At 58.0% G+C, this 25,206-nt stretch overlaps 1 protein-coding gene across 1 annotated transcript in view; it reads right to left on the reverse strand.

Moving 5' to 3' along the window:
- Positions 1-2,304: 2,304 nt before the first annotated feature.
- The window catches only part of GRIK5 (glutamate ionotropic receptor kainate type subunit 5), a 25,606-nt gene continuing 2,704 nt past the window's right edge, over positions 2,305-25,206 (reverse strand). The window contains 26 exon segments of the mRNA XM_058860026.1: positions 2,305-2,524; positions 2,526-2,698; positions 3,127-3,248; positions 3,781-3,909; positions 4,031-4,256; positions 5,661-5,826; positions 6,336-6,509; positions 7,418-7,527; positions 8,908-9,021; positions 10,462-10,656; positions 11,568-11,675; positions 12,184-12,267; positions 12,269-12,289; positions 14,871-14,951; positions 14,954-15,025; positions 15,821-15,892; positions 15,894-15,983; positions 16,616-16,669; positions 17,420-17,530; positions 17,532-17,599; positions 20,248-20,271; positions 20,274-20,371; positions 20,661-20,701; positions 21,055-21,155; positions 22,253-22,370; positions 22,372-22,420. Coding sequence (XP_058716009.1) covers positions 2,305-2,524; positions 2,526-2,698; positions 3,127-3,248; positions 3,781-3,909; positions 4,031-4,256; positions 5,661-5,826; positions 6,336-6,509; positions 7,418-7,527; positions 8,908-9,021; positions 10,462-10,656; positions 11,568-11,675; positions 12,184-12,267; positions 12,269-12,289; positions 14,871-14,951; positions 14,954-15,025; positions 15,821-15,892; positions 15,894-15,983; positions 16,616-16,669; positions 17,420-17,530; positions 17,532-17,599; positions 20,248-20,271; positions 20,274-20,371; positions 20,661-20,701; positions 21,055-21,155; positions 22,253-22,370; positions 22,372-22,420 — 2,821 coding nt within the window.

A 25,206-nucleotide genomic window follows, 5' to 3' on the forward strand; every position in this document is an offset into this window, starting at 1 on the left:
GACCCCCCCCCAATTAATTATTTTAATTAACCAAAATGAATGATTGAAGTTAACCCAAATTAATGATTTAAACAGACCCCATTTAATTATTTAAAATAACCCCCCCCCAATAATGATTTAAATTAAACCCCCCATCCAATTAAGGATTTAAATAAACCCCCCCATTTAATGACTTAAATTAAAGCACCCCCAAATGAATGATTTCAATTAAAACACCCCAAATGAATGATTTAAATTAAACCCCCCAATTAATGATTTAAATTAAATCCCCCCCCTGCTCGTGGCGCAGCCCCCCCTGCAATGCGGCCCCTCCCCCCCCATGCGCCCCCCCCCTCCCCAAAATCAGGAGAGACCCCCCCCATCAGCCCCCCCTCCCCCCCTCACCCGCAATGCGGTCCCCCCCCCCCATTAATTAACCGCTCCCGTAATTAAGACCCCTCCCCCACACCGCAATGCGGCCGCGACCCCTCCCCTCAAAAACCGGAGAACAAACCCCCCCGCCCCGCAATTAACCCCCACTAATTAATCCTTAATGAGCGCCCCCCCCCCTTTCCCTGCAGCATCCTCGCGCCGTCTCCGGGGCAACGGCGTTGCCATGGCAACGGGGGGGGGGGGCCTTGGCAACGGGGCCTTGGGGACCGCGACCCCCCCCCGGGCCTTGGGGTGACCTTGGGATGCGGCACCGGGGGGGGGGCGGGGATTGGGGACCCCCCCCCGGGGCGTGGGAGGGCGGGAAATGGGGGGGGGGATGGCGGGAAAAGTGGGAAAAAATCCCGGAAAAGTGGGAAAAAATCCCGGGAAAAAAATCCCGGGAAAATTGGGAAAAATCCCGGGAAAAATCCCGGGAAAACTGGGGAAAAATCCCGGGAAAATTGGAAAAAATCCCGGGAAAATTGGGGAAAAATCTCGGGAAAATTGGGAAAAAATCCCGGGAAAACTGGGAAAAATCCCGGGAAAACTGGGGGAAAATCCCGGAAATGGCAGGAAAAATCCCGGGAAAATTTGGGATAATTCCTGGGAAAATTCCCGTGAAATGGCGGGAAATTTGGGAGGGTCTGGAACCGGGACAAACCCCCCCCCCCCCCCCCAATCAGGGGTTCCCCCCCAAATTAAGCCCCACCCCCCCAAACCGGGGCCACCCCGAAATTGAGGCGCGGTCCCCCCCCAGTGAGCGACCCCCGCCCCAAATTAATTAACGGCGACCCCAAATTAACACCGACCCCCCCAAACTGCGCCCCCCTCCCCAATTAGGGGTTGATGACGTCACCCCGCCCCCGCTATTTTTGGGGGGGGTCCCCGGGTTTATTTTGGGGGGGGGGGTTCCCCCTCCGGAGCCTCCCGCGGCCGGCGGTGTCCCCCATGACGTCACGTCTGGTTGCCACGGCAACCCCCGGGGCCGAGGGGGGGAGGGGTGACCTTGAAACGGGGGGGGCGGGGTCGCTTTGAACTCTCCGCTGATTTGCATCTCATTTGCATATCCCGACCCCCCCTTTTTTGTTTTCCCGCGCGACGCGCGCGCCCCCCAGCGGCGGGAACCGGGAACTCCGAATTTTGGGATTTTTGGAATTCCGGAGGAATTTTTTTGGGAATCGATCGTAAAATTCCGGGTGGGTTTTTATTGGGGGGGTTTCGGAGGGGGGGGGGGGGGGAGGGGGAGGGGGGAGGGGGCGCGATGACGTCACACCCCCCCAAAAAAACCTCGAATAAACGGGGGAAAAAAATTAAAAATTAAAAAAAAATAAATTCCAAAATCCTCCCCCCCCCCCGCCCGCCCCTCCCCAAAATTCCCCCTCCACCCCTCCCCCACGCATCCCCAAATTAAAGAGAAATTATTAATTATAATTAATTAATTAATTCCTAATAGAACGCCCCTCCCCCCCGCCGCTCTCCCCCACCCCCTCCCCCACCCCCTCCCCCCACCCGGTCTGGGACCCCCCCTCCCCCTCCCCCCTACCTGGTGCCCCCTCCCCAAATTCAGAGGGGTCTCCCTCCCCTTTAAATTCTGGGGGGGGAGGGGGAGGGGCAGAGGAGGGGGGGAGGGGCAGAGGAGGGGAGGGGTCTCCTCACCCCTCCCCCACCCTCTCCCCTCCCCTCCCCCGGGAAGGCACAGCGCAATTTTGGGGGAGGGGGCGTCAAATTTGAAAGGGGGGGGGGGGGGACACCGTAAATCGGGTGGGGGAGGGGAGAGGGGGGATGATGATGATGATGATGATGGTGGGGAGGGGCGGGGAGGGGTCCTCACCCCATCTCCCCCCCCCCAAATTCCTGCCGTACGCACGGCGTACAAAGCCTGGGGGGGAGGGGTCACTCCGGCGGCCTCGGCCCCCCCTCCCCCGCCGGGGGGAGGGGCTGGGGGGTGGCGGGGGGGGCCGCCCCTCCCCCCCCCCCGCCTGAGGAGGGGGCGGGTGGGGGAGGGGCGGCCCGCAGCGCTTGGATGCGGCGGCACTCGGGGCAAACCCGCACGTGCGTGCAGGGGGGGGGAGGGGCGGCGACCCCCCGCCCCCTCCGGGTGAGCCCCTCCCCCACCCCCCGAGTAGAGTTTCCCGTTGCTGAAGCGCATCAGGGCGGGGGGGGGAGGGGCGGCGGGGACCCCCGGGCGGGATTTGGGGAGGGGGCGGCGGCGGCGGCGGGGGCGGGGGCGGCGGCTGCAGGACACGGCCCGGCGCAGCTCCCGCAGCATCTCCGAGCACAGGGAAATCTGGGGAGGGAATTTGGGGGAAATTCCCGAGGTTTTGGGGTCTCTCGGGACCTCCCACCCCACCTCAAAAGGGGGAGGGGTTTGGGGGGGGAATGTTCTGGAGTGGGTTCGGATGGGGGGAGAAACAAACTCAGCTGGGAGCCCCAAACATCTCCGGGACCACCCCCCAAATTCCTCCAGGACCCCCCAGTTCCCTTTGAGCCCCCTCCTCTTCTGGGACCTCCCCCATCCCACAGAGACCCCTCCCCAAAACCCCAAATCCCTCAACCTCCCCCACCCCAAATTCCCCCCCCAAAACCCCCCCAAACTCTTCCCGCCACCCCAAATTCCTCCCCAAAACCCCAAAACCCCCCAAAAACTCAAAACCCCCCAAAAACCCCTCCCCCCACCCCGAATTGCCCCCCAAGCCCCCCCAGCCCCGTCCCCACCTCCTCGGTCTCGGCCGAGCGCCGCGTGGACCACACGAACTCCATGACGGCCACCAAGATGGCCACGACCAGGCCACAGACCAGCACCACGAAGATGCCACCAATGTTCTCCATGCCCAGCCCTGGGGACACGGGGGGGACATGGGGAGGACATGGGGGGGACATGGGGGGACATGGGGGGACATGGGCATGACCCAACTGAACTTGACTTGGTCAACCCAACTCATCTCAACCAACCCAACCAACCCAACCCAAACCAGGTCAACCCAACTGAACCCAACTCAACTCAACCCAACCCAACTCAACCCAACCCAACTCAACCCAACCCAACTCAACCCAACCCAACCAACCCAACCCAACCCAACCCAACCAACTCAACCCAACTCAACTGAATCCAACCCAACCCAACCCAACCCAACCCAACTCAACCCAACCCAACCCAACCAACCCAACTCAACCCAACCCAACCCAACCCAACCCAACCAACCCAACCCAACCCAACCCAACCCAACCCAACCCAACCCAACTCAACTCAACCCAACCCAACCAACCCAACCCAACCCAACTCAAATGAACCCAACCCAACCAACCCAACCCAACTCAACCCAACCCAACCCACCCCACCTCACCCCACGCTCCTCCTCGTCCCCCCACCTTTGGCGCGGTGATCCTCCTCCTTGGGGCAGTGCCCCCCTTCCCACCACTTCCTCTTGAGGATCTCCAGCCGGTTGTTCTCCTGCAGCTGCAGGATGGCCAACGTGATCTCATCGCGGAACGGCGACCCTGCCGGAGGGGGGGCACGAGGGACACGACACCGGGGAGGTCCCACCTGCTTTTCCGGGGGGGCGGGAACCCCACCCCGGCCCCGCCCCCCACCCCCGGCCCGGCCGGCGCCCCGCGGTACCCAGCGGCATGCCGATGCCGTAGCCCTTGGTGTCCAGCAGCCCCCCGATCTGCGTCAGGTTGCAGTTGTGGCGCCGGTGGTACTCGTTCATGGTGGACTCCAGCAGGAAGGCGTACTTGGAGTTGAGGACGCGCGCGATGCCCTCCTCGGTGCTCTTGACGAAGACGCTGGGCTGCTTGGAGTGCATGTAGTTCCACATCCGCTGGTACGTCTGGTAGCGCGAGTTCTGGCGGGGGCGGCGGGGGGAGACGGGCTTGGGGGGTCTGCGGGGGCTGGGGGGGCGGGGGCGAGGTGGGGGGGCTGGGTTGGGTTGGGTTGATTGATTGGGTTGGGTTGGGTTGATTGATTGTTTGATTGGTTGGGTTGATTGATTGGGTTGGGTTGGGTTGATTGATTGGGTTGGGTTGATTGATTGGGTTGGGTTGGGTTGATTGATTGTTTGATTGGTTGGGTTGATTGATTGGGTTGGGTTGATTGATTGTTTGATTGGTTGGGTTGATTGATTGGGTTGGGTTGATTGATTGGGTTGGGTTGATTGATTGGGTTGATTGATTGGGTTGGGTTGATTGATGGATTAATTGGGTTGATTGATTGGGTTGGGTTGATTGATTGTTTGATTGGTTGGGTTGATTGATTGGGTTGGGTTGATTGATTGATTGGGTTGATTGGGTTGGGTTGATTGATTGATTGGTTGGGTTGATTGATTGGGTTGGGTTGATTGATTGATTAATTGGGTTGATTGATTGGGTTGGCCCAAGGTGGGTTGGGTTGGCCCGGTTGGATTGATTGATTGATTGATTGGGTTGATTGATTGGGTTGGGTTGGGTTGGGTTGGGTTGGTTGGCCCAGGTTGGGTTGGGTTGATTGATTGTTTGATTGGTTGGGTTGATTGATTGGGTTGGATTGATTGATTGATTGATTGGGTTGATTGATTGGGTTGATTGGACTGATTGGGTTGAAAAACTGATTGGGTTGAATGACTGATTGGGTTGATCATGCCGATTGATTGATCGGTTGGCTCAATCCACTCAATTGATCGGTTGTCTCAATCAGATTGATTGATCGATTGTCTCAATCAGATTGATTGATTGATTGTCTCAATCAGATTGATTGATTGTCTCAATCAGATGGATTGATTGATTGTCTCAATCAGATTGATTGATTGATTGTCTCAATCAGATGGATTGATCGATTGTCTCAATCTGATTGATTGATCGGTTGTCTCAATCAGACGGATTGATCGATTGTCTCAATCAGATGGATTGATCGATTGTCTCAATCAGATTGATCGATTGTCTCAATCAGATTGATTGATCGGTTGTCTCAATCAGATGGATTGATCGATTGTCTCAATCAGATGGATTGATCGATTGTCTCAATCAGATTGATCGATTGTCTCAATCAGATTGATTGATCGGTTGTCTCAATCAGATGGATTGATCGATTGATTGTCTCAATCAGATGGATTGATCGATTGTCTCAATCAGATTGATCGATTGTCTCAATCAGATGGATTGATCGGTTGGTTCAATCAGACGGATTGATCGATTGATTGTCTCAATCAGATTGATTGATCGATTGTCTCAATCCGATCGATCGATGGATGGACGGACGCGGTGCCGGCCCTGACCTGGAAGAAGGTCATGGTGGAGCCGGCGTGGATGGTGCCGTACTCGATGTTGGTTTGGTCGGCGAGGTCGTCGGCCGATTCCACCGGCACCTCCATGCGCTGCACGGTCAGGAACGCCGCCAGGTTGGCCGTGTACGACGAGATGATGATGAGGGTGAAGGCCCACCTGGGGAGGGGGAGGGGTCACGGAGGAGGAGGGGGAAGGGAGAGACCCCCCCACCCCCCCCAAAAAAAAATCCGGTAGCGGAACAGCCCCGAAATCGCCGTGGAAATAAAAATATCCGTAAAAAAACGCCCAAAATTGACATTAAAAACTAAAAATCCCAGAAAATTAAACCCAGATCCCACAAAAATCACCCCAAAACCCCCAAACCCCCCAGGGTGCTGACCAGACCCCACTGACGCAGCGCGTGGAGCCCCAAACCCCCCCAAATCCCCCCCAAATCCCCCCAAACCCCCCTCAGACCCCCCAAACCCCCCCAGATCCCCCCCAAACCCCCTTCAATCCCCCCCAAACCCCCTCAAAACCCCCCCAAATCCCCCCAGACCCCCCAGGCACTGACCAGACCCCGCTGACGCAGCGCGTGGAGCCCCAAACCCCCTCCAGACCCCCCCAAATCCCCCCCAAACCCCCCCAGACCCCCCAGGCACTGACCAGACCCCCCGGGCACTGACCAGACCCCGCTGACGCAGCGCGTGGACAGCGCGCGGGGCAGAACCTCGGCCCCCTGCTGCAGGAAGCCGCCCACCGGGAACCAGAGGCTGTTCCCCAGCGTGTACTGGTTCTCCAGCAGCCCCGGCCGCTCCCGCAGGCACGGGTGGGGGTTGTACCACTCGTACGGGCTCAGCCTGGGGGCGTGGGGACGGTCACGGGGGGGGTGACAGCCCCAGAGCTCTCTGGGGTCACCAAAACTCATCTGGGGTCACCCAAACTCATCTGGGGTCACCCCAAACCTCTTTAGAGTCACCAAAACTCATCTGGGGTCACCAAAACTCATCTGGGGTCATCCTAAACCTGTCTGGGGTCACCCAAACTCATCTGGGGTCACCCCAAACTCATCTGGGGTCACCCAAACTCATCTGGGGTCACCCCAAACTCATCTGGGGTCACCTCAAACTCATCTGGGATCACCTAAACCTCTTTGGGGTCACCCCAAACTCATCTGGGGTCATCCTAAACCTGTCTGGGGTCACCAAAACTCATCTGGGGTCACCCCAATCTCATCTGGGGTCACCCCAACTCATCTGGGGTCACCTCAAACTCATCTGGGGTCACCCAAACTCATCTGGGGCCACCCAAACTCATCTGGGGTCACCCAAACTCATCTGGGGTCACCCCAAACTCATCTGGGGTCATCCTAAACCTCTTTGGGGTCACCTCAAACTCATCTGGGGTCACCCAAACTCATCTGGGGTCACCCCAACTCATCTGGGGTCACCTAAACCTCTTTAGGGTCACCTAAACTCATCTGGGGTCACCAAAACTCATCTGGGGTCACCCAAACCTGTCTGGGGTCATCCTAAACCTGTCTGGGGTCACCCTAAACCTCTTTAGGGTCACCCAAACTCATCTGGGGTCACCCTAAACCTCTTTAGGGTCACCCCAACTCATCTGGGGTCACCCAAACTCATCTGGGGTCACCCAAACTCATCTGGGGTCATCCTAAACCTGTCTGGGACCACCCCAAACCCACTTGGGACCACCCCAAACCCCTTTGGGACCACCCCAAACCCCTTTGGGGCCCCCGGAGCCTCACCTGGCGGCCAGGAAGAGCACGCAGCTGACGGCCAGGTAGGCGAGGAGCATGAAGAGCCACACGGCCGGCGAGAAGGGGTCTAGGAAGGAGAAATACCCCGGCTTGCGGCCCTGGGGGGACGCGGTGTGAGACCCCCGAAACCGCCCCCAAAACCACCCCAAAACTGACCCCAAAGCGCCCCCGAAAACGGCCCCGGATCCAGCCCGAAAGCGCCCGGGAAGCGCCGCGAAAACGCAGCGGAACCGCCCCGAAACAACCCAAAATAACCCAAAACCACCCCAAATAGCCCCAAATAACCCCAAATAACCCAAACCCAACCAAAACCACCCCAAACTACCCCAAAACTACCCCAAAACTACCCCAAAACTACCCCAAACCCACCCCAAATAACCCCAAACCACCCAAACCCACCCAAAACCACCCCAAACTACCCCAAACCCACCCCAAATAACCCCAGCCCCAGACCCCAAACCCAGACCCCAGACCCCAAACCTGAGACCCCAGACCCCAAACCTGAGACCCCAGACCCCAAAGCCCAGACCCCACACCCCAAAGCCCAGACCCCAAACCCGAGACCCCAGACCCCAAACCCCAGACCCCAAACCCCAGACCCCAAACCCAAGACCCCAAACCCCAAACCCAGACCCCAGACCCCAAACCCAGACCCCAAAGCCGCCCCATACCATGTGCACGCGGTAGAGGATGCTGATGCCCAGGGTCATGAAGGGTTTGGACCCCAGACCCCAAACCCAAACCCAGACCCCAGACCCCAAACCCAGACCCCAAACCCCAAACCCCAGACCCCAAACCCCAAACCCGAGACCCCAGACCCCAGACCCCAGACCCCAGACCCCAGACCCCAGACCCCAAACCCAGACCCCAGACCCCAAACCCAGACCCCAGACCCCAAACCCCAGACCCCAAACCCCAGACCCCAGACCCCAAACCCCAAACCCCAGACCCCAGACCCCAGACCCCAAACCCAGACCCCAGACCCCAAACCCCAGACCCCAAAACCCCAGACCCCAGACCCCAAACCCCAAACCCCAGACCCCAGACCCCAAACCCAGACCCCAGACCCCAAACCCCAGACCCCAAACCCCAGACCCCAGACCCCAAACCCCAAACCCCAGACCCCAGACCCCAGACCCCAAACCCAGACCCCAGACCTCAAAGCCGCCCCATACCATGTGCACGCGGTAGAGGATGCTGATGCCCAGGGTCATGAAGGGTTTGGACCCCACACCCCAAACCCCAGACCCCAAACCCAGACCCCAGACCCCAAACCCAGACCCCAGACCCCAAACCCCAGACCCCAAAGCCGCCCCATACCATGTGCACGCGGTACAGGATGCTGATGCCCAGGGTCATGAAGGGTTTGGACCCCACACCCCAGACCCCAAATCCAGACCCCAGACCCCAAACCCAGACCCCAAACCCCAAACCCCAAACCCCAGACCCCAAACCCAGACCCCAAAGCCGCCCCATACCATGTGCACGCGGTAGAGGATGCTGATGCCCAGGGTCATGAAGGGTTTGGAGAAGTCGATCACCTTCTCCCGCTCGGCCGTGATGGTGAAGGCGGCCACGGCCAGATCGGCTTTCTGGGGTGGGGGGACACCCCAAAACCCTGGGGTCAGTCGGGGCTCCAACCCCAAAAAAAATCCCCCTTTGTGCCCCCCAGAAACAGCCCGGGGCTGAGGGTTTGATTGGGGTGTGGGGCTCAGGAAGGGTTTGGGGTTCGTGAAGGGTTTGGGGTCCCTTTTGGGGTCTGGGGTCCCTTTTGGGGTCTGGGGTCTCTTTTGGGGTCTGGGGTCCCTTTTGGGGTCTGGGGTCATTTCCCCAATGGTTTTCCTGACGACCTGGGACGTTCCCGAATGGGATTTTCCCAATGGGATTTTCCCCCTCGGGATTTCCTGTAGGATTTCCTGTAGGATTTCCCAATGGGATTTCCCTGTAGGATTTCCTGTAGGATTTCCCTGTAGGATTTCCCTGTAGGATTTCCTGCAGGATTTTCCCCTGGGGATTTCTCTTTAGGATTTCCTGTAGGATTTTCCCCTCGGGATTTCCTGTAGGATTTCTCTTTAGGATTTTCCCTGTAGGATTTCCTGTAGGATTTCCTGTAGGATTTTCCCCTCGGGATTTCCCTGTAGGATTCCCTGTAGGATTTTCCCCTCGGGATTTCCCTGTAGGATTTCCTGTAGGATTTTCCCTGTAGGATTTCCTGCAGGATTTCCCTGTAGGATTTCCTGTAGGATTTCCTGTAGGATTTTCCCCTGGGGATTTCCCTGTAGGATTTCCTGTAGGATTTCCTGTAGGATTTCCTGTAGGATTTCCCCTCAGGATTTCCCTGTAGGATTTTCCCCTGGGGATTTCCTGTAGGATTTCCCTGTAGGATTTCCTGTAGGATTTTCCCCTCGGGGTTTCTCTTTAGGATTTTCCCTGTAGGATTTCCCCTCGGGATTTTCCTGTAGGATTTCCTGTAGGATTTCCCTGTAGGATTTCTCTTTAGGATTTCCCTGTAGGATTTCCCTGTAGGATTTTCCCTGTAGGATTTCCTGTAGGATTTCCTGTAGGATTTCCCCTCAGGATTTCCCTGTAGGATTTCCTGTAGGATTTTCCCCTGGGGATTTCTCTTTAGGATTTTCCCTGTAGGATTTTCCCTGTAGGATTTTCCCTGTAGGATTTTCCCTGTAGGATTCCCTGTAGGATTTCCTGTAGGATTTCCTGTAGGATTTCCTGTAGGATTTCCTGTAGGATTTTCCCCTCGGGATTTCTCTGTAGGATTTCCTGTAGGATTTTCCCCTGGGGATTTCCTGTAGGATTTCCTGCAGGATTTTCCCCTGGGGATTTCCCTGTAGGATTTCCTGTAGGATTTTCCCCTGGGGATTTCCCTGTAGGATTTCCTGTAGGATTTCCCTGTAGGATTTCCCTGTAGGATTTCCTGTAGGATTTCCTGTAGGATTTTCCCCTGGGGATTTCCCTGTAGGATTTCCTGTAGGATTTTCCCCTGGGGCTCTCCCGGGGGTCCCCCAGGGCCGTACCCTGTTGATGAGCTCTCCCACCATCCCGGTCCAGGAGCCGTTGGGTTCGGGGGCTCCGTAGAGCCCGTCCTCCACCAGTTTGATGTGGAAGCGGAACTTGAGCAGCGCCGCCAGCTCCCGCAGCATGTCCACGCAAAACCCCTCGTAACGCTCGGGGCCGCCCGCGCCGCCCACCCGCATCACGTACGGGTTCTCCTGGGGTGGACATTGCAGTGGTCAGTGGGGTCAGGGGTCAGTGGGGTCAGTGGGGTCAGTGGGGTCAGTGGGGTCAGGGGTCAGTGGGGTTTGGGGAGGGGTCACTGCAGTGTCCACGCAAAACCCCTCGTAACGCTCGGGGCCGCCCGCGCCGCCCACGCCCATCACGTACGGGTTCTCCTGGAGTGGACACCGGACATTGGAATGGTCAGTGGGGTCAGTGGGGTCAGTGGGGTCAGGGGTCAGTGGGGTTTGGGGAGGGGTCACTGCAGTGTCCACGCAAAACCCCTCGTAACGCTCGGGACCCCCCCGCGCCGCCCACCCGCATCACGTACGGGTTCTCCTGGGGTGGACATTGCAGTGGTCAGTGGGGTCAGTGGGGTCAGTGGGACATGGGAGGGGTCAGGGGTCAGTGGGATTTGGGGGAGGGGTCACTGCAGTGTCCACGCAAAACCCCTCGTAACGCTCGGGGCCACCCGCGCCGCCCACGCCGCCATCACGTACGGGTTCTCCTGGGGTGGACATTGCAGTGGTCAGTGGGGTCAGTGGGGTCAGGGGTCAGTGGGGTCAGTGGGGTCAGGGGTCAGTGGGGTCAGTGGGGTCAGTGGGGTCAGGGGTCAGTGGGGACAAACCCGCGGGGAATCAACGGGAGATCAACGGAGACCCCAGTGGGAACCGGCCCCTCCCAGTCCCTCCCAGTCCCTCCCAGTCCCTCCCAGTCCCTCCCCAGTCCCTCCCAGTTCATCCCAGTCCCTCCCAGTCCCTCCCAGTCCCCTCCCAGTCCCTCCCAGTCCCCTCCCAGTCCCTCCCAGTCCATCCCAGTTCCCTCCCAGTCCATCCCAGGTCCATCCCAGTTCATCCCAGTCCCTCCCAGTCCCTCCCAGTCCGTCCCAGTCCGTCCCAGTGCTGACCAGTATGGTGGTGATGATGAGGGTTTTGTTGGCCAGGCTGTCCGAGGCGTTGAGGGCCAGCGTGGCCTCGTCCATGGCCAGCGTCCGGTTGGAGAACCACACCCCCACCTGGGGGCGGGGCCAAAGGGAGCGGGGTCACTCAGGGGTCACTCAGGGGTCACTCAGGGGTCACCCAGGGGTCACTCAGGGGTCAGAGGTCACTCAGGGGTCACTCAGGGGTCACACAGGGGTCACTCAGAGGTCAGAGGTCACACAGGGATCACACAGGGGTCACTCAGGGTCACTCAGGTCACTCAGGGGTCACTCAGGGGTCACACAGGGGTCACTCAGGGGTCACTCAGGGGTCACTCAGGGGGTCACTCAGGGGTCACTCAGGGTCACACAGGGGTCACTCAGAGGTCACTCATGGTCACTCAGGGGTCACTCAGGGGTCACACAGGGGTCACTCAGGGTCACTCAGAGGTCACTCAGCGGTCACCCAGGAGTCACTCAGAGGTCACTCAGGGGTCAGAGGTCACACAGGGGTCACTCAGGGTCACTCAGAGGTCACTCAGGGTCACTCAGAGGTCACTCAGGGGTCACCCAGGGGTCACTCAGGGGGTCACTCAGGCCCCACCTCCCGGTGTCCATCCCGGCCCTTCTCCAGGACCCTCAGGCTGTAATTCGTTCGCTGCCCTTTGCTGTTGAACTCCACGCGTCCGGGTCAGCCCGTCGTACTCCACCTGGAACGTCCCAAAATCCACCCAAAATCAGCCCCAAAATCCGCCCAAAATCCACCCAAAATCTGCCCAAAATCCACCCAAAATCTGCCCAAAATCCGGCCAAAATCAGCCCAAAATCCGCCCAAAATCCACCCAAAATCCGCCCAAAATCCACCCCAAAATCAGCCCAAAATCAGCCCAAAATCCACCCAAAATCTGCTCCAAAATCCACCCCAAAATCCACCCCAAAATCCACCCAAAATCTGCTCCAAAATCCACCCCAAAATCCGCCCAAAATCCACCCAAAATCTGCTCCAAAATCCACCCCAAAATCCACCCAAAATCCGGCCAAATCAGCCCAAAATCCGCCCAAAATCCGCCCAAAATCCGCCCAAAACCAGCCCAAAATCTGCTCCAAAATCAGCCCCAAAACCAGCCCAAAATCCGCCCAAAATCCACCCAAAATCCACCCCAAATCTGCTCCAAAACTTCATTTTCCCCCAAAACTTTTCGTGATTTCCCCAGGTTTTTGCCCCCAGATATTTCCACAATTCCAGCCGGGATTTTGGGAAGATTTCGGGGGGATTTTGGGAAGATTTTGGGGGATTTTGGGAGGATTTTGGGGGATTTTGGGAGGATTTCGGGGGATTTTTGGGGGGATTTCAAGGGGATTTTGGGGGGATTTTGGGGGGATTTTGGGGACGATTTTAAGGGGATTTTGGGGGGGGATTTTTGGGGGATTTCAGGGGGATTTTGGGGAGATTTTGGGATGATTTGGGGGATGATTTCAGGAGGATTCCGGGGGATTTTTGGGGCGATTTTGGGGCGGATTTGGGTGGGGTTTCGGGGGGATTTTGGGGGATTTCAGGGGGATTTTTGGGGTGATTTTGGGGCGGATTTTGGGGGATTTCAGGGGGATTTTTTGGGGTGATTTTGGGATGGATTTGGGTGGGGTTTCAGGAGGATTTTGGGGGGATTTCAGGGGGATTTTTGGGGGCGATTTTGGGGTGGATTTTGGGGATTTCAGGGGGATTTTTGGGGGCGATTTTGGGGCGGATTTGGGTGGGGTTTCAGGAGGATTTTGGGGGATTTTTGGGGTGATTTTGGGTGGGATTTGGGTGGGGTTTCGGGGGGATTTTGGGGGATTTCAGGGGGATTTTTGAGGGATTTTGGGATGGATTTGGGTGGGTTTCAGGAGGATTTTGGGGGATTTCAGGGGGATTTTTTGGGGCGATTTTGGGGCGATTTTGGGGGATTTCAGGGGGATTTTGGGGAGATTTTGGGGATGGATTTGGGTGGGATTTCAGGGGGATTTTGGGGGGATTTCAGGGGGGATTTTTGGGGCGATTTTGGGTGGGATTTGGGTGGGGTTTCAGGGGGATTTTGGGGATTTCAGGGGGATTTTGGGGCGATTTTGGGATGGATTTGGGTGGGGTTTCAGGAGGATTTTGGGGAGATTTTGGGATGATTTGGGGGATGATTTCAGGAGGATTCCGGGGGATTTTTGGGGCGATTTTGGGGCGGATTTGGGTGGGGTTTCGGGGGGATTTTGGGGGATTTCAGGGGGATTTTTGGGGTGATTTTGGGGCGGATTTTGGGGGATTTCAGGGGGGATTTTTTGGGGTGATTTTGGGATGGATTTGGGTGGGGTTTCAGGAGGATTTGGGGGGATTTCAGGGGGATTTTTGGGGCGATTTTGGGGTGGATTTTGGGGGATTTCAGGGGGGATTTTTGGGGCGATTTTGGGGCGGATTTGGGTGGGATTTCAGGAGGATTTTGGGGGATTTTTGGGGTGATTTTGGGTGGGATTTGGGTGGGGTTTCGGGGGGATTTTGGGGGATTTCAGGGGGATTTTTGAGGATTTTGGGGATGGATTTGGGTGGGGTTTCAGGAGGATTTTGGGGGATTTCAGGGGGATTTTTGGGGCGATTTTGGGGCGGATTTTGGGGGATTTCAGGGGGATTTTGGGGAGATTTTGGGATGGATTTGGGTGGGATTTCAGGGGGGATTTTGGGGGATTTCAGGGGGATTTTTGGGGCGGATTTTGGGGGATTTCAGGGGGATTTTTGGGGTGATTTTTGGGGTCGGATTTGGGGTGGGGTTTCAGGAGGATTTTGGGGGATTTCAGGGGGATTTTTGGGGCGATTTTGGGATGGATTTGGGTGGGGTTTCGGGGGGGATTCTGGGGGGATTTCAGGGGGATTTCAGGGGGATTTTTGGGGCGGATTTGGGGGGATTTCAGGGGGATTTTTGGGGTGATTTTGGGGCGGATTTGGGTGGGGTTTCAGGAGGATTTTGGGGGATTTCAGGGGGATTTTTGGGGCGATTTTGGGGCGGATTTTGGGGGATTTCAGGGGGATTTTTGGGGCGATTTTGGGGCGGATTTGGGTGGGGTTTCAGGGGGATTTTGGGGGATTTCAGGGGGATTTTTGGGGCGATTTTGGGGCGGATTTTGGGGATTTCAGGGGGGATTTCAGGGGGATTTTTGGGGCGATTTTGGGGCGGATTTGGGTGGGATTTCGGGGGGATTTGAGGGATTTCAGGGGGATTTTTGGGGGCGATTTTGGGATGGATTTGGGTGGGGTTTCGGGGCCCCCCTCACCATCCGGAGGTAATTCATCAGGCTGGTGCCGTGGGGCCAGATCCCGGGGGCGGCGCAGGCCAGGGGGGCGACCCCCGATCTCCCTGGCTGCGGTTCAGCTCCCGCACGGCGCCCACCACCACGTGCACGGCGTCGAAGAGCAGCGCCGCCGACAGCTTGCGGGGCACGGGGGGCTCTTTTGGGGTCCCCCGGGAGGTTCTGGGGTCCCCCTCGGAGCCCAAATCCCCCACCCCCAGAAACCCCCCAAAAATTGAGCTCTCCAGGACGGTGCATTTCCCTTTTTTGCCATTTTTTTCTCCCCTCCCTCCCCAAGGTTTTTTTTGGGGTCCCCTCGGAGCCAAAATCCCAACGCCAGAAACCCCAAAAAAATTGGGTTGAAATTCCCAAGTTTTTGTCATTTCTTTCTCCCAAGAAAGGCCCCCCCAGGGACCCCCAAATCCCCCCCCAAATCAAGCCCAGATCAGCCCCAGGACCCCAAATCCCCCCCAAAATCCACCCCAGGGACCCCAAATCCCCCCAAAATCTTCCCTGGAACCCCAAATCCTCCCCAAAATCCACCCCCAGGACCCCAAATCCCCCCAAAATCCACCCCTGGAACCCCAAATCCTCCCCAAAATCCACCCCTGGAACCCCAAATCCCCCCAAAATCCACCCCAGGACCCCAAATCCCCCCCAAAATCCACCCCAGGACCCCCAAATCCCTCCCCAAAATCCACCCCCTGGAACCCCCAAATCCTCCCCAAAATCCACCCCAGGACCCCAAATCCTCCCCAAAATCCACCCCAGGACCCCAAATCCCCCCAAAACCCCTCCCCAGATCAGATTTTCGTGTTTCTCCCCCATTTCTGGGCCGTTTTCCTCGGGGTTTTTTGGGTTTTCCCCCAAATTCCCGGAACCCCCCTGGATTTTTGGGTTTTTTTGGGGGGTTTTTGGGGTTTTTTGGGTCTCACCGCGGGGCCGGGGTAGGGCCCGAGCTCGCAGCTCTCGCGCCAGGACATGTTGAGGCTGCGCACGAACTCGGGGGTAGAAGCGGTGGCTCGTGTTGAACATGGAGAAACCCAGGACGGTGGCCGGAGCGGCCGGCAGAGTGTCCAGCCGGAGCAGCGGGAAGTCCTGGGGTCAGTTGGGGTCAGTTGGGGTCAGTTTGGGGGTCATTTTGTGGTTAATTGGGGGTCAGTTTGGGGACATTTGGGGTCATTTGGGGGTCCGTTTGGGGTCATTTTGGGGTCAGTTTGGGGACATTTGGGGGTCATTTGGGGTCCGTTTGGGGTCATTTTGGGGTTAATTGGGGTCATTTAGGGTCATTTGTGGTTAATTGGGGTCAGTTTGGGGACATTTGGGGTCAGTTGGGGTCCGTTTGGGGGTCATTTTGGGGTCCGTTTGGGGTCATTTTGGGGTTAATTGGGGTCACTTGGGGTCAGTGTTTGGGGTCATTTAAGGCGGTTTGGGGTCATTGCAAGCAGTGGGTGGTCAAGGGGTCAGTGGGGTCACTGTGGCCGGAGCGGCCGGAAGTGTCCAGTCAGAGGAGTGGGAAGTGCTGGGGTCATTTTGGGTCATTTTGGGTCATTTTGGGGTCATTTGGTCACTGGGGGTTATTTGGGGTCACTCAGGGGTCACTCATAGGTCACTCATGGGTCACTCGGGGGGTCACTCGGGGCCACTCAGGGGTCACTCAGGGGGTCACCTCAGGGGTCACTCGGGGTCACTCAGGGGTCACCCAGGGGTCACTCAGGGGTCACTCTCACCATGGTGGTCAGGATGTATTTGTAGAACGTCGACGTCATCCCCAGCTCCGAGGCCTGGGGGGCACCAGGGAGGGTCTGAACCCCCCCAGATCCTCCCCAAAATCCCAAAAATCCCCCAAATCCCCCAAATCCTCCCCAAAATCCGCTCAAATGCCCCAAAACCGCCCCAAAACTTCCTGAAATCCCCTAAAACCTCCTGAAATCCCCCGAAATCCCCCCAAAATCCCCCAAAATTCCCCAAAATCCCCCCAAAAAACCACCCTGAAATCGCCCCAAAACCCCCCCGGACCTTGGCGAGCACCAGCCCGGCGGTGGCGGGCGCTGCCAGTCGATGATGATGGTGGGAACTTTGGAAACCGCCCCAAAACCGCCCCCAAAACCTCCTGAAATCCCCCAAAATCCCCCAAAACTCTCCTGAAATTCCCAAAACCCCCCGAAATCCCCCCAAACCCCCCCCGGACCTTGGCGAGCACCAGCCCGGCGGTGGCGGCGCTGCCGTCGATGATGATGGTGGGAACTTTGGAAACCCGCCCCAAAACCACCCCAAAACCTCCTGAAATCCCCCAAAATCCCCCCAAAAATCCCCTGAAATCCCCCAAAATCCCCCGAAATCACCCCAAATCCCCCCGGACCTTGGCGAGCACCAGCCCGGCGGTGGCGGCGCTGCCGTCGATGATGATGGTGGGAACTTTGGAAACCGCCCCAAAACCTCCTGAAATCCCCCCAAAATCCCCCCAAATCCCCCAAAATTCCCCAAAATCCCCCCAAAAACCACCCTGAAATCCCCCCAAACCCCCCCCGGACCTTGGCGAGCACCAGCCCGGCGGTGGCGGCGCTGCCGTCGATGATGATGGTGGGAACTTTGTCGTCGCGGATCTCCTTGAGCAGCGGCGTCGGGTCCTGCTCGGCGTCCAGGGACGCGCACGGAGAGCGACTCACGGGAGATGAGGAACTGCCGCACCAGCTCCTCCAGCCGCAGCAGGCCTGGGGGGCGGCAGCGGAGCCCCAGTCGCACCCCCAAATCCGGCCCCAATCGCACCCCAAACCCGGCCCCAATCGCACCCCAAATCCGGCCGCCAATCGCACCCCAAACCCGGCCCCAAGGGGGATCCAGAGCCGGCCCCAATCGCACCCCAAACCCGGCCCCAATCGCACCCCAAACCCGGCCCCAATCGCACCCCAAATCCGGCCCCAATCGCACCCCAAATCCGGCCCCAATCGCACCCCAAATCCGGCCCCAATCGCACCCCAAACCCGGCCCCAATCGCACCCCAAATCCGGCCCCAATCGCACCCCAAACCCGGCCCCAATCGCACCCCAAATCCGGCCCCAATCGCACCCCAAACCCGGCCCCAATCGCACCCCAAACCCGGCCCCAATCGCACCCCAAACCCGGCCCCAATCGCACCCCAAACCCGGCCCCAAGGGGATCCAGAGCCGGCCCCAATCGCACCCCAAACCCGGCCCCAATCGCACCCCAAACCCCGGCCCCAATCGCACCCCAAACCCGGCCCCAATCGCACCCCAAACCCGGCCCCAATCGCACCCCAAATCCGGCCCCAATCGCACCCCAAACCCGGCCCCAATCGCACCCCAAATCCGGCCCCAATCGCACCCCAAACCCGGCCCCAATCGCACCCCAAATCCGGCCCCAATCGCACCCCAAACCCGGCCCCAATCGCACCCCAAACCCGGCCCCAATCGCACCCCAAACCCGGCCCCAATCGCACCCCAAACCCGGCCCCAAGGGGATCCAGAGCCGGCCCCAATCGCACCCCAAACCCGGCCCCAATCGCACCCCAAACCCGGCCCCAATCGCACCCCAAACCCGGCCCCAATCGCACCCCAAACCCGGCCCCAATCGCACCCCAAATCCGGCCCCAATCGCACCCCAAACCCGGCCCCAATCGCACCCCAAACCCGGCCCCAATCGCACCCCAAATCCGGCCCCAATCGCACCCCAAACCCCGGCCCCAATCGCACCCCAAATCTGGCCCCAATCGCACCCCAAATCCGGCCCAATCGCACCCCAAACCCGGGCCCCAATCGCACCCCAAATCCGGCCCCAATCGCACCCCAAACCCGGCCCCAATCGCACCCCAAACCCGCCCCAATCGCACCCCAAATCCGGCCCCAATCGCACCCCAAACCCGGCCCCAATCGCACCCCAAATCTGGCCCCAATCGCACCCCAAATCCGGCCCCAATCGCACCCCAAACCCGGCCCCAATCGCACCCCAAATCCGGCCCCAAAGGGATCCGGAGCCGGCCACAAACCCCGGCTGAAATCGGAGCCAAAATCCAGCCCGAAACTGGACCCCGGGGTCACCAAACTGGACCCAAAATCGGCCCCAAAATCCAGCCCAAAACTGGACCAAAGTCCCAAAATTGGACCCAAAATCCAGCCCGAAACTGGACCAAAGGTCCCGAAATTTGACCCAAAATTGGAACCAAAATCCAGCCCGAAACTGGACTCAATGTCCCAAAATCGGACCCAAATCGAGTCCAAAACTGGACCAAAGTTCCCGAAATTGGACCCAAATCGGACCCAAAATCCAGCTCAAAACTGGACCCAAAGTCCCAAAATTGGACCCAAAATTGGACCCAAAATCAGCCCCAAAATCCAGCCCGAAACTGGACTCAACGTCCCAAAATTGGACCCAAAATTGGACCCAAAATCAGCCCCAAAATTCAGCCCAAAACTGGACTCAACGTCCCAAAATTTGACCCAAAATTGGACCCAAAATCCAGTCCAAAACTGGACCCAAAGTCCCAAAATTGGACCCAAAATTGGACCCAGAATTGGACCCAGAATCAGCCCCAAAATCTGCCCCCAAAAACCCCCCAAAATCCCAAATAAATCCCCTAAAAACCCTCCCATGACCCCCCAGACCCCAATAAACCCCCCCATGAAACCCCAGACCCCAATTAACAATTGGGGACCCCCAGACCCCAATTAGCACCCCCAGACCCCAAATAAACCCCAAAAAATCCCCAAAAAATCCCCCAAAAAAATCCCCAAAAAATCCCCAAAAAAATCCCCCAAAAAATCCCCAAAAAATCCTCAAAAAAAATCCCAAAAAAATCCCAAAAAAATCCAAAAAATCCCCCAAAAAAATCCCCAAAAATCCCCAAAAAATCCCCCAAAAATCCCCAAAAAATCCCCAAAAAATCCCCAAAAATCCCCAAAAAATCCCCAAAAAATCCCAAAAAAATCCCAAAAATCCCAAAAAAATCCCCCAAAAAATCCCCAAAAATCCCCAAAAAATCCAAAAAAAATCCCAAAAAATCCCCCAAAAAATCCCCAAAAAATCCCCAAAAAATCCCAAAAAACCCCCAAAAAATCCCCAAAAAAATCCCCAAAAAATCCCCAAAAATCCCAAAAAATCCCCGAAAAATCCCCAAAAAACCCCAAAAATCCCCAAAAAATCCCCAAAAAATCCCCAAAAAACCAAAAAAATCCCCAAAAAATCCCCAAAAAATCCCCAAAAAATCCCCCAAAAATCCCCAAAAAATCCCCAAAAAATCCCAAAAAATCCCAAAAAATCCCCAAAAAATCCCCAAAAAATCCCAAAAAATCCCCCAGACCCCCCCTGACCCCCCCGACCCCCGGGACCCCTCCCCAGGTCTCACACTCGGGCCGGGCGCAGATGAGGAGGCGGGGGGGGCGCGGAGGCTGCGCAGGAGCCCCCCCAGGGCCAGGCTCACGTCCTCGTTGCTGGGGTAGAGGCTGAGGGCGGCCAAGCGCAGCAGGGGCGGGCGGGGGGCGTCCCTCGGGGCCCACGCGGATGTGGGGGGATCTGGGGGGGCACCGGAGGGGGTTTGGGGGGGGTCTGGGGGGGTTTGGGGGGGGTTTGGGGGGTCTGGGGGATCTGGGGGGGGCACCGGAGGGGGGGTTTGGGGGGGTCTCGGGGGGTCTGGGGGGGTTTGGGGGGGGATCTGGGGGGGTCTGGGGGGGCACCAGAGAGGTGGGAGGGTTTGGGGGGGGGTCTCGGGGGGGTCTGGGGGGGTCTCGGGGGGGTCTGGGGGGGGTTTGGGGGGGTCTGGGGCGGGGGGCGTCCTCGGGGCCCACACAGATGTGGGGGATCTGGGGGTTTGGGGGGGCGGTTTGGGGGGTTCTTGGGGAGTTTGGGGGGGTCTGGGGGGGATTTGGGGGATCTGGGGGGTTTGGGGGGCTCTGGAGGGGGTCTGGGGGTCACGGGGGGGGTAGGGGGTTCTGGGGGGTTTTTTGGGGTCTCGGGGGCTCATTTGGGTCTGGGGGCTCTGGGGGGTTTTGGGCTCCCTCAGGGCCTGGGGAGGAGATTTGGGTCTGGGGGGGTCCCGGGGTGGATTTTGGGGTGATTTTGGGGGTCTGGGGGGGATTTGGGGATGATTTTGAGGTTCTTGGGGGTCCCGAGGCTGATTTTGGGGGTGATTTTGGGGGTTTTTGGGGTCCCTCACCTCCTTCTCACCGCAGATGTGGCTGACGGTGGCCGCGGCTGCCGGGCTGGCGGGCGGCCGACCCAGCACCGAGACCACCCCCTTGGGCAGGATCTGACACACTGGGGGAATTGGGGAGGGGGCGTCACGGCCCCCCCCGACCCCCCCCTGACCCCCCCTGAACCCCAAATCCCCGAAATTCCCCCAAAATTCCCCCAAATTCCACCCAAATTCCATCCAAATCCACCCAAATTCCCACCCAAATCCCCCCTTGGGCAGGATCTGACACACTGGGGAATTGGGGAGGGGGCGTCACGGCCCCCCCCTGACCCCAAATCCCTGAAATTCCCCCCAAAATTCCCCCAAATTCCACCCAAATCCCCCCAGTCCCCCCCAAATCCCACTCAAATCCCCCCCCAGTCCCCCCCAGTCCCGTACTGGTGTCGGTGGTCTCGTACTGGTTGTCCCGGGCCAGCTCGAACACGTCCAAAACCCCCCAGGACCCCCCCAAACCTCCCCAAATCCCACTCAAACCCCCCCAGGACCCCCCAGGACCCCCAAGGACCCCCTCAAACCCCCCCAAATGCCCCCCAGGACCCCCCCAGACCCCTCCCAGTCCCGTACTGGTGTCGGTGGTCTCGTACTGGTTGTCCCGGGCCAGCTCGAACACGTCCAACCCCCCCAGGACCCCCCCCAGGACCCCCCAGGACCCCCTCAAACCCCCCCAAATCCCCCCCAGGACCCCCCCAAACCTCCCCAAATCCCCCCCAAACCCCCCCAGGACCCCCCAAACCTCCCCAAATCCCCCCCAGGACCCCCCAAACCCCCCCAAATCCCCCCCAGGACCCCCCCAAATCCCCCTCAAACGCCCCCCCAGTCCCCCCCAGTCCCGTACTGGTGTCGGTGGTCTCGTACTGGTTGTCCCGGGCCAGCTCGAACACGTCCAAACCCCCCCAGGACCCCCCCAAATCCCCCCCAGGACCCCCCCAAATCCCCCTCAAACCCCCCCCAAATCCCTCCCAGTCCCCCCCCAGTCCCGTACTGGTGTCGGTGGTCTCGTACTGGTTGTCCCGGGCCAGCTCGAACACGTCCAAACCCCCCCAGGACCCCCCCAAATCCCCCTCAAACCCCCCCAGGACCCCCAAGGGCCCCCTCAATCCCCCCCAAATCCCCCTCAAACCCCCCCAAACCCCCCTCAGGACCCCTCCCAGTCCCGTACTGGTGTCGGTGGTCTCGTACTGGTTGTCCCGGGCCAGCTCGAACACGTCCACCTCCAGGCGGGCGGGGGTCGCGGCCCCCCCCGGGCCATTGACGCGTTCCCGGGCCAGCGCCAGGGCCCAGGCGCTCCCCCCGCCCGCAGCCCCCCCGCTCGTCCAGGATGGGCGGCCTGCGGTGGGGAGGGGTCCCCGGGGGGGGTCAGCACCCCCAGAAACAGCGCGGGGGTGAAACCCCCTCCCCAAAAAAATAAATCACCCGGAAACCCCCCCAAAATCACCCGGAAACCCCCAAAAATCACCCAAACCCCCCAAAAAATCACCCGGAAACCCCCCAAAAATCATCCCAAGAGCCCCCCAAAAATCACCCCCAAAACCCCCCAAAAATCACCCGGAAACCCCCCCAAATATCACCCCAAAAACCCCCCCAAAAATCACCCAAAATCCCCCCAAAAATCACCCAAAACCCCCCCCCCAAAATCACCCAGGAAAGGCCCCCCCGAGGTGAAAAAATCCACCCCAAAAAAAGCCCCCAGACCCAAAAAATTCCATCCCTGACCCCCGTGACCCCCCCGTGACCCCCCAGCCCCTCCCCCACTCACCCATTTGGGGTCCCTGTGACCCCCCCGTGACCCCGTGACCCCCGTGACCCCCCCATGACCCCCAGCCCCTCCCCCACTCACCCATGCGCAGCGCGGGGTCCCGCGGGGGGATGGGTGGGGGAGGGGTCCCTGTGACCCCCCCCGTGACCCCCCCGTGACCCCCCAGCCCCTCCCCCACCCCCAGCCCCTCCCCCACCCCCAGCCCCCTCCCCCACTCACCCATGCGCAGCGCGGGGTCCCGGGGGGGTGGGGGAGGGGTCCCTGTGACCCCCCCGTGACCCCCAGCCCCTCCCCCACCCCCCAGCCCCTCCCCCACTCACACCATGCGCAGCGCGGGGGTCCCGGGGAGGGGGAGGGGAATAGGAGGGGGGAGGGGTCCCTGTGACCCCCCCGTGACCCCGTGACCCCCAGCCCCTCCCCCACTCACCCATGCGCAGCGCGGGGGTCCCGGGGGGGCGGGGGGGGGTCCCCGGGGGCGGCGGCCGCCAGGAGCAGCAGCAGCAGCGCGGGGGGGGCGGGGGGCGGCATCGCCCCCTCCTCATCTGGGGGGGTGGGGGAGGGGCTCCGGCCGCGGCCACGCCGCCTGCGGCCCCTCCCCCACCCCCGGAAAAAAAATGGGGGGGGGGGGGAAGAGGGGGGGGGGTTTAATTGATTGATTAATGGGAAATTACAGCGGGAATAATCCCAAATTAATCCCGAAAATGAACCAAAATTAACCCAAAATTATCCCGAAATTATCCCGAAATTATCCCCAAATTATCCCCAAAATGACCCCAAACTGACCCAAAATGACCCCAAATTAAACCTGAATTGACCCCAAATTAATCCCGAAATGAACCAAATTAACCCAAAATTATCCCAAATTATCCCCAAAATGACCCCAAACTGACCCCAAAATAATCCCAAAATAAACCAAAATTAACCTCAAATTAACCCCAAAATGACCCTAAATTAAACCCGAATTGACCCCAAATTAATCCCAAAATAAACCAAATTACCTCAAATTAACCCCAAAATTACCCAAATTAATCCGAAATGAACCAAAATTAACCCAAAATTAACCCCAAATTATCCCCAAACTGACCCCAAATTATGCCCAAATTATGCCCAAATTATCCCCAAATTATCCCCAAATTGACCCCAAACTGACCCCAAAAATAAACCCCGAATTGACCCCAAAATGACCCCAATTAAACCCGAATTGACCTCAAATTAATCCCAAAATTAATCCTAAATTAACCCCAAATTGACCCCAAACTGACCCCAAATTAATCCCGAAATGAACCAAAATTAACCCAAAATTAATCCAAAATTAAACCAAAATAACCCCGAAAATCATCTCAAATTAATCCCAAACTGACCCCCAAATTACCCCGAAAATAACCCCAAAATAAACCAAAATAGTTCCCAAATTACACCGAAAATAACCCCAAAATAACCCCAAAATAACCCCAAAATAACCCCAAAATAACCCCAAAATTGACCCCAAAATAACCCCAAAATAACCCCAAAATTGACCCCAAAATTGACCCCCAAAATAACCCCAAAATAACCCCAAAATTGACCCCAAAATAACCCCAAAATAACCCCAAAATTGACCCCAAAATTGACCCCAAAATAACCCCAAAATAACCCCAAAATTGACCCCAAAATAACCCCAAAATTGACCCCAAAATAACCCCAAAATTGACCCCAAAATAACCCCAAAATAACCCCAAAATTTACCCCAAAATTGACCCCGAAAAACCCCGGGACCCTCCCCAAAATAACCCAAAATAACCCCGAATTAACCCAAAATTAAACCCAAAATAACCCCTGGGACCCCTCCCCAAATTCCCCCCAAAACAACCCAAAAATAAACCCGGATTTTTGGGGGGGTCCCGGGACATTTGGGGGGGGTCTCGGGGATATTTTGGGGTTATTTTGGGGTTTTTTGGGGATATTTAGGGGGGGGTCCCGGGTTTATTTTGGGGTTATTTTGGGGTTTTTTGGGGTTATTTTGGGGTTATTTTGGGGTTATTTTGGGTTTTTTTGGGGTAAATTTTTGGGGTTTTTTGGGGTTATTTTGGGGTTATTTTGGGGTTATTTTGGGGTTATTTTGGGGTTTTTTGGGGTTATTTTGGGGTTATTTTGGGGTTTTTTGGGTTATTTTGGGGTTTTTTGGGGTTATTTAGGGGGGGGGGTCCCGGGGTTATTTTGGGGGGGGGTCCCGGGGTTATTTTTGGGGTTATTTTGGGGTTATTTTGGGGTTTTTTGGGGTTATTTAGGGGGGGGTCCCGGGGTTATTTTGGGGGGGGGTCCCGGGGTTATTTTGGGCTCTCCCTTCCCCCTCCCCCTCCCCTTTATCCCGGTTTTGA

Source organism: Poecile atricapillus, chromosome 32 (genome assembly GCF_030490865.1).
Source record: "Poecile atricapillus isolate bPoeAtr1 chromosome 32, bPoeAtr1.hap1, whole genome shotgun sequence".
NCBI lineage: Eukaryota > Metazoa > Chordata > Aves > Passeriformes > Paridae > Poecile > Poecile atricapillus.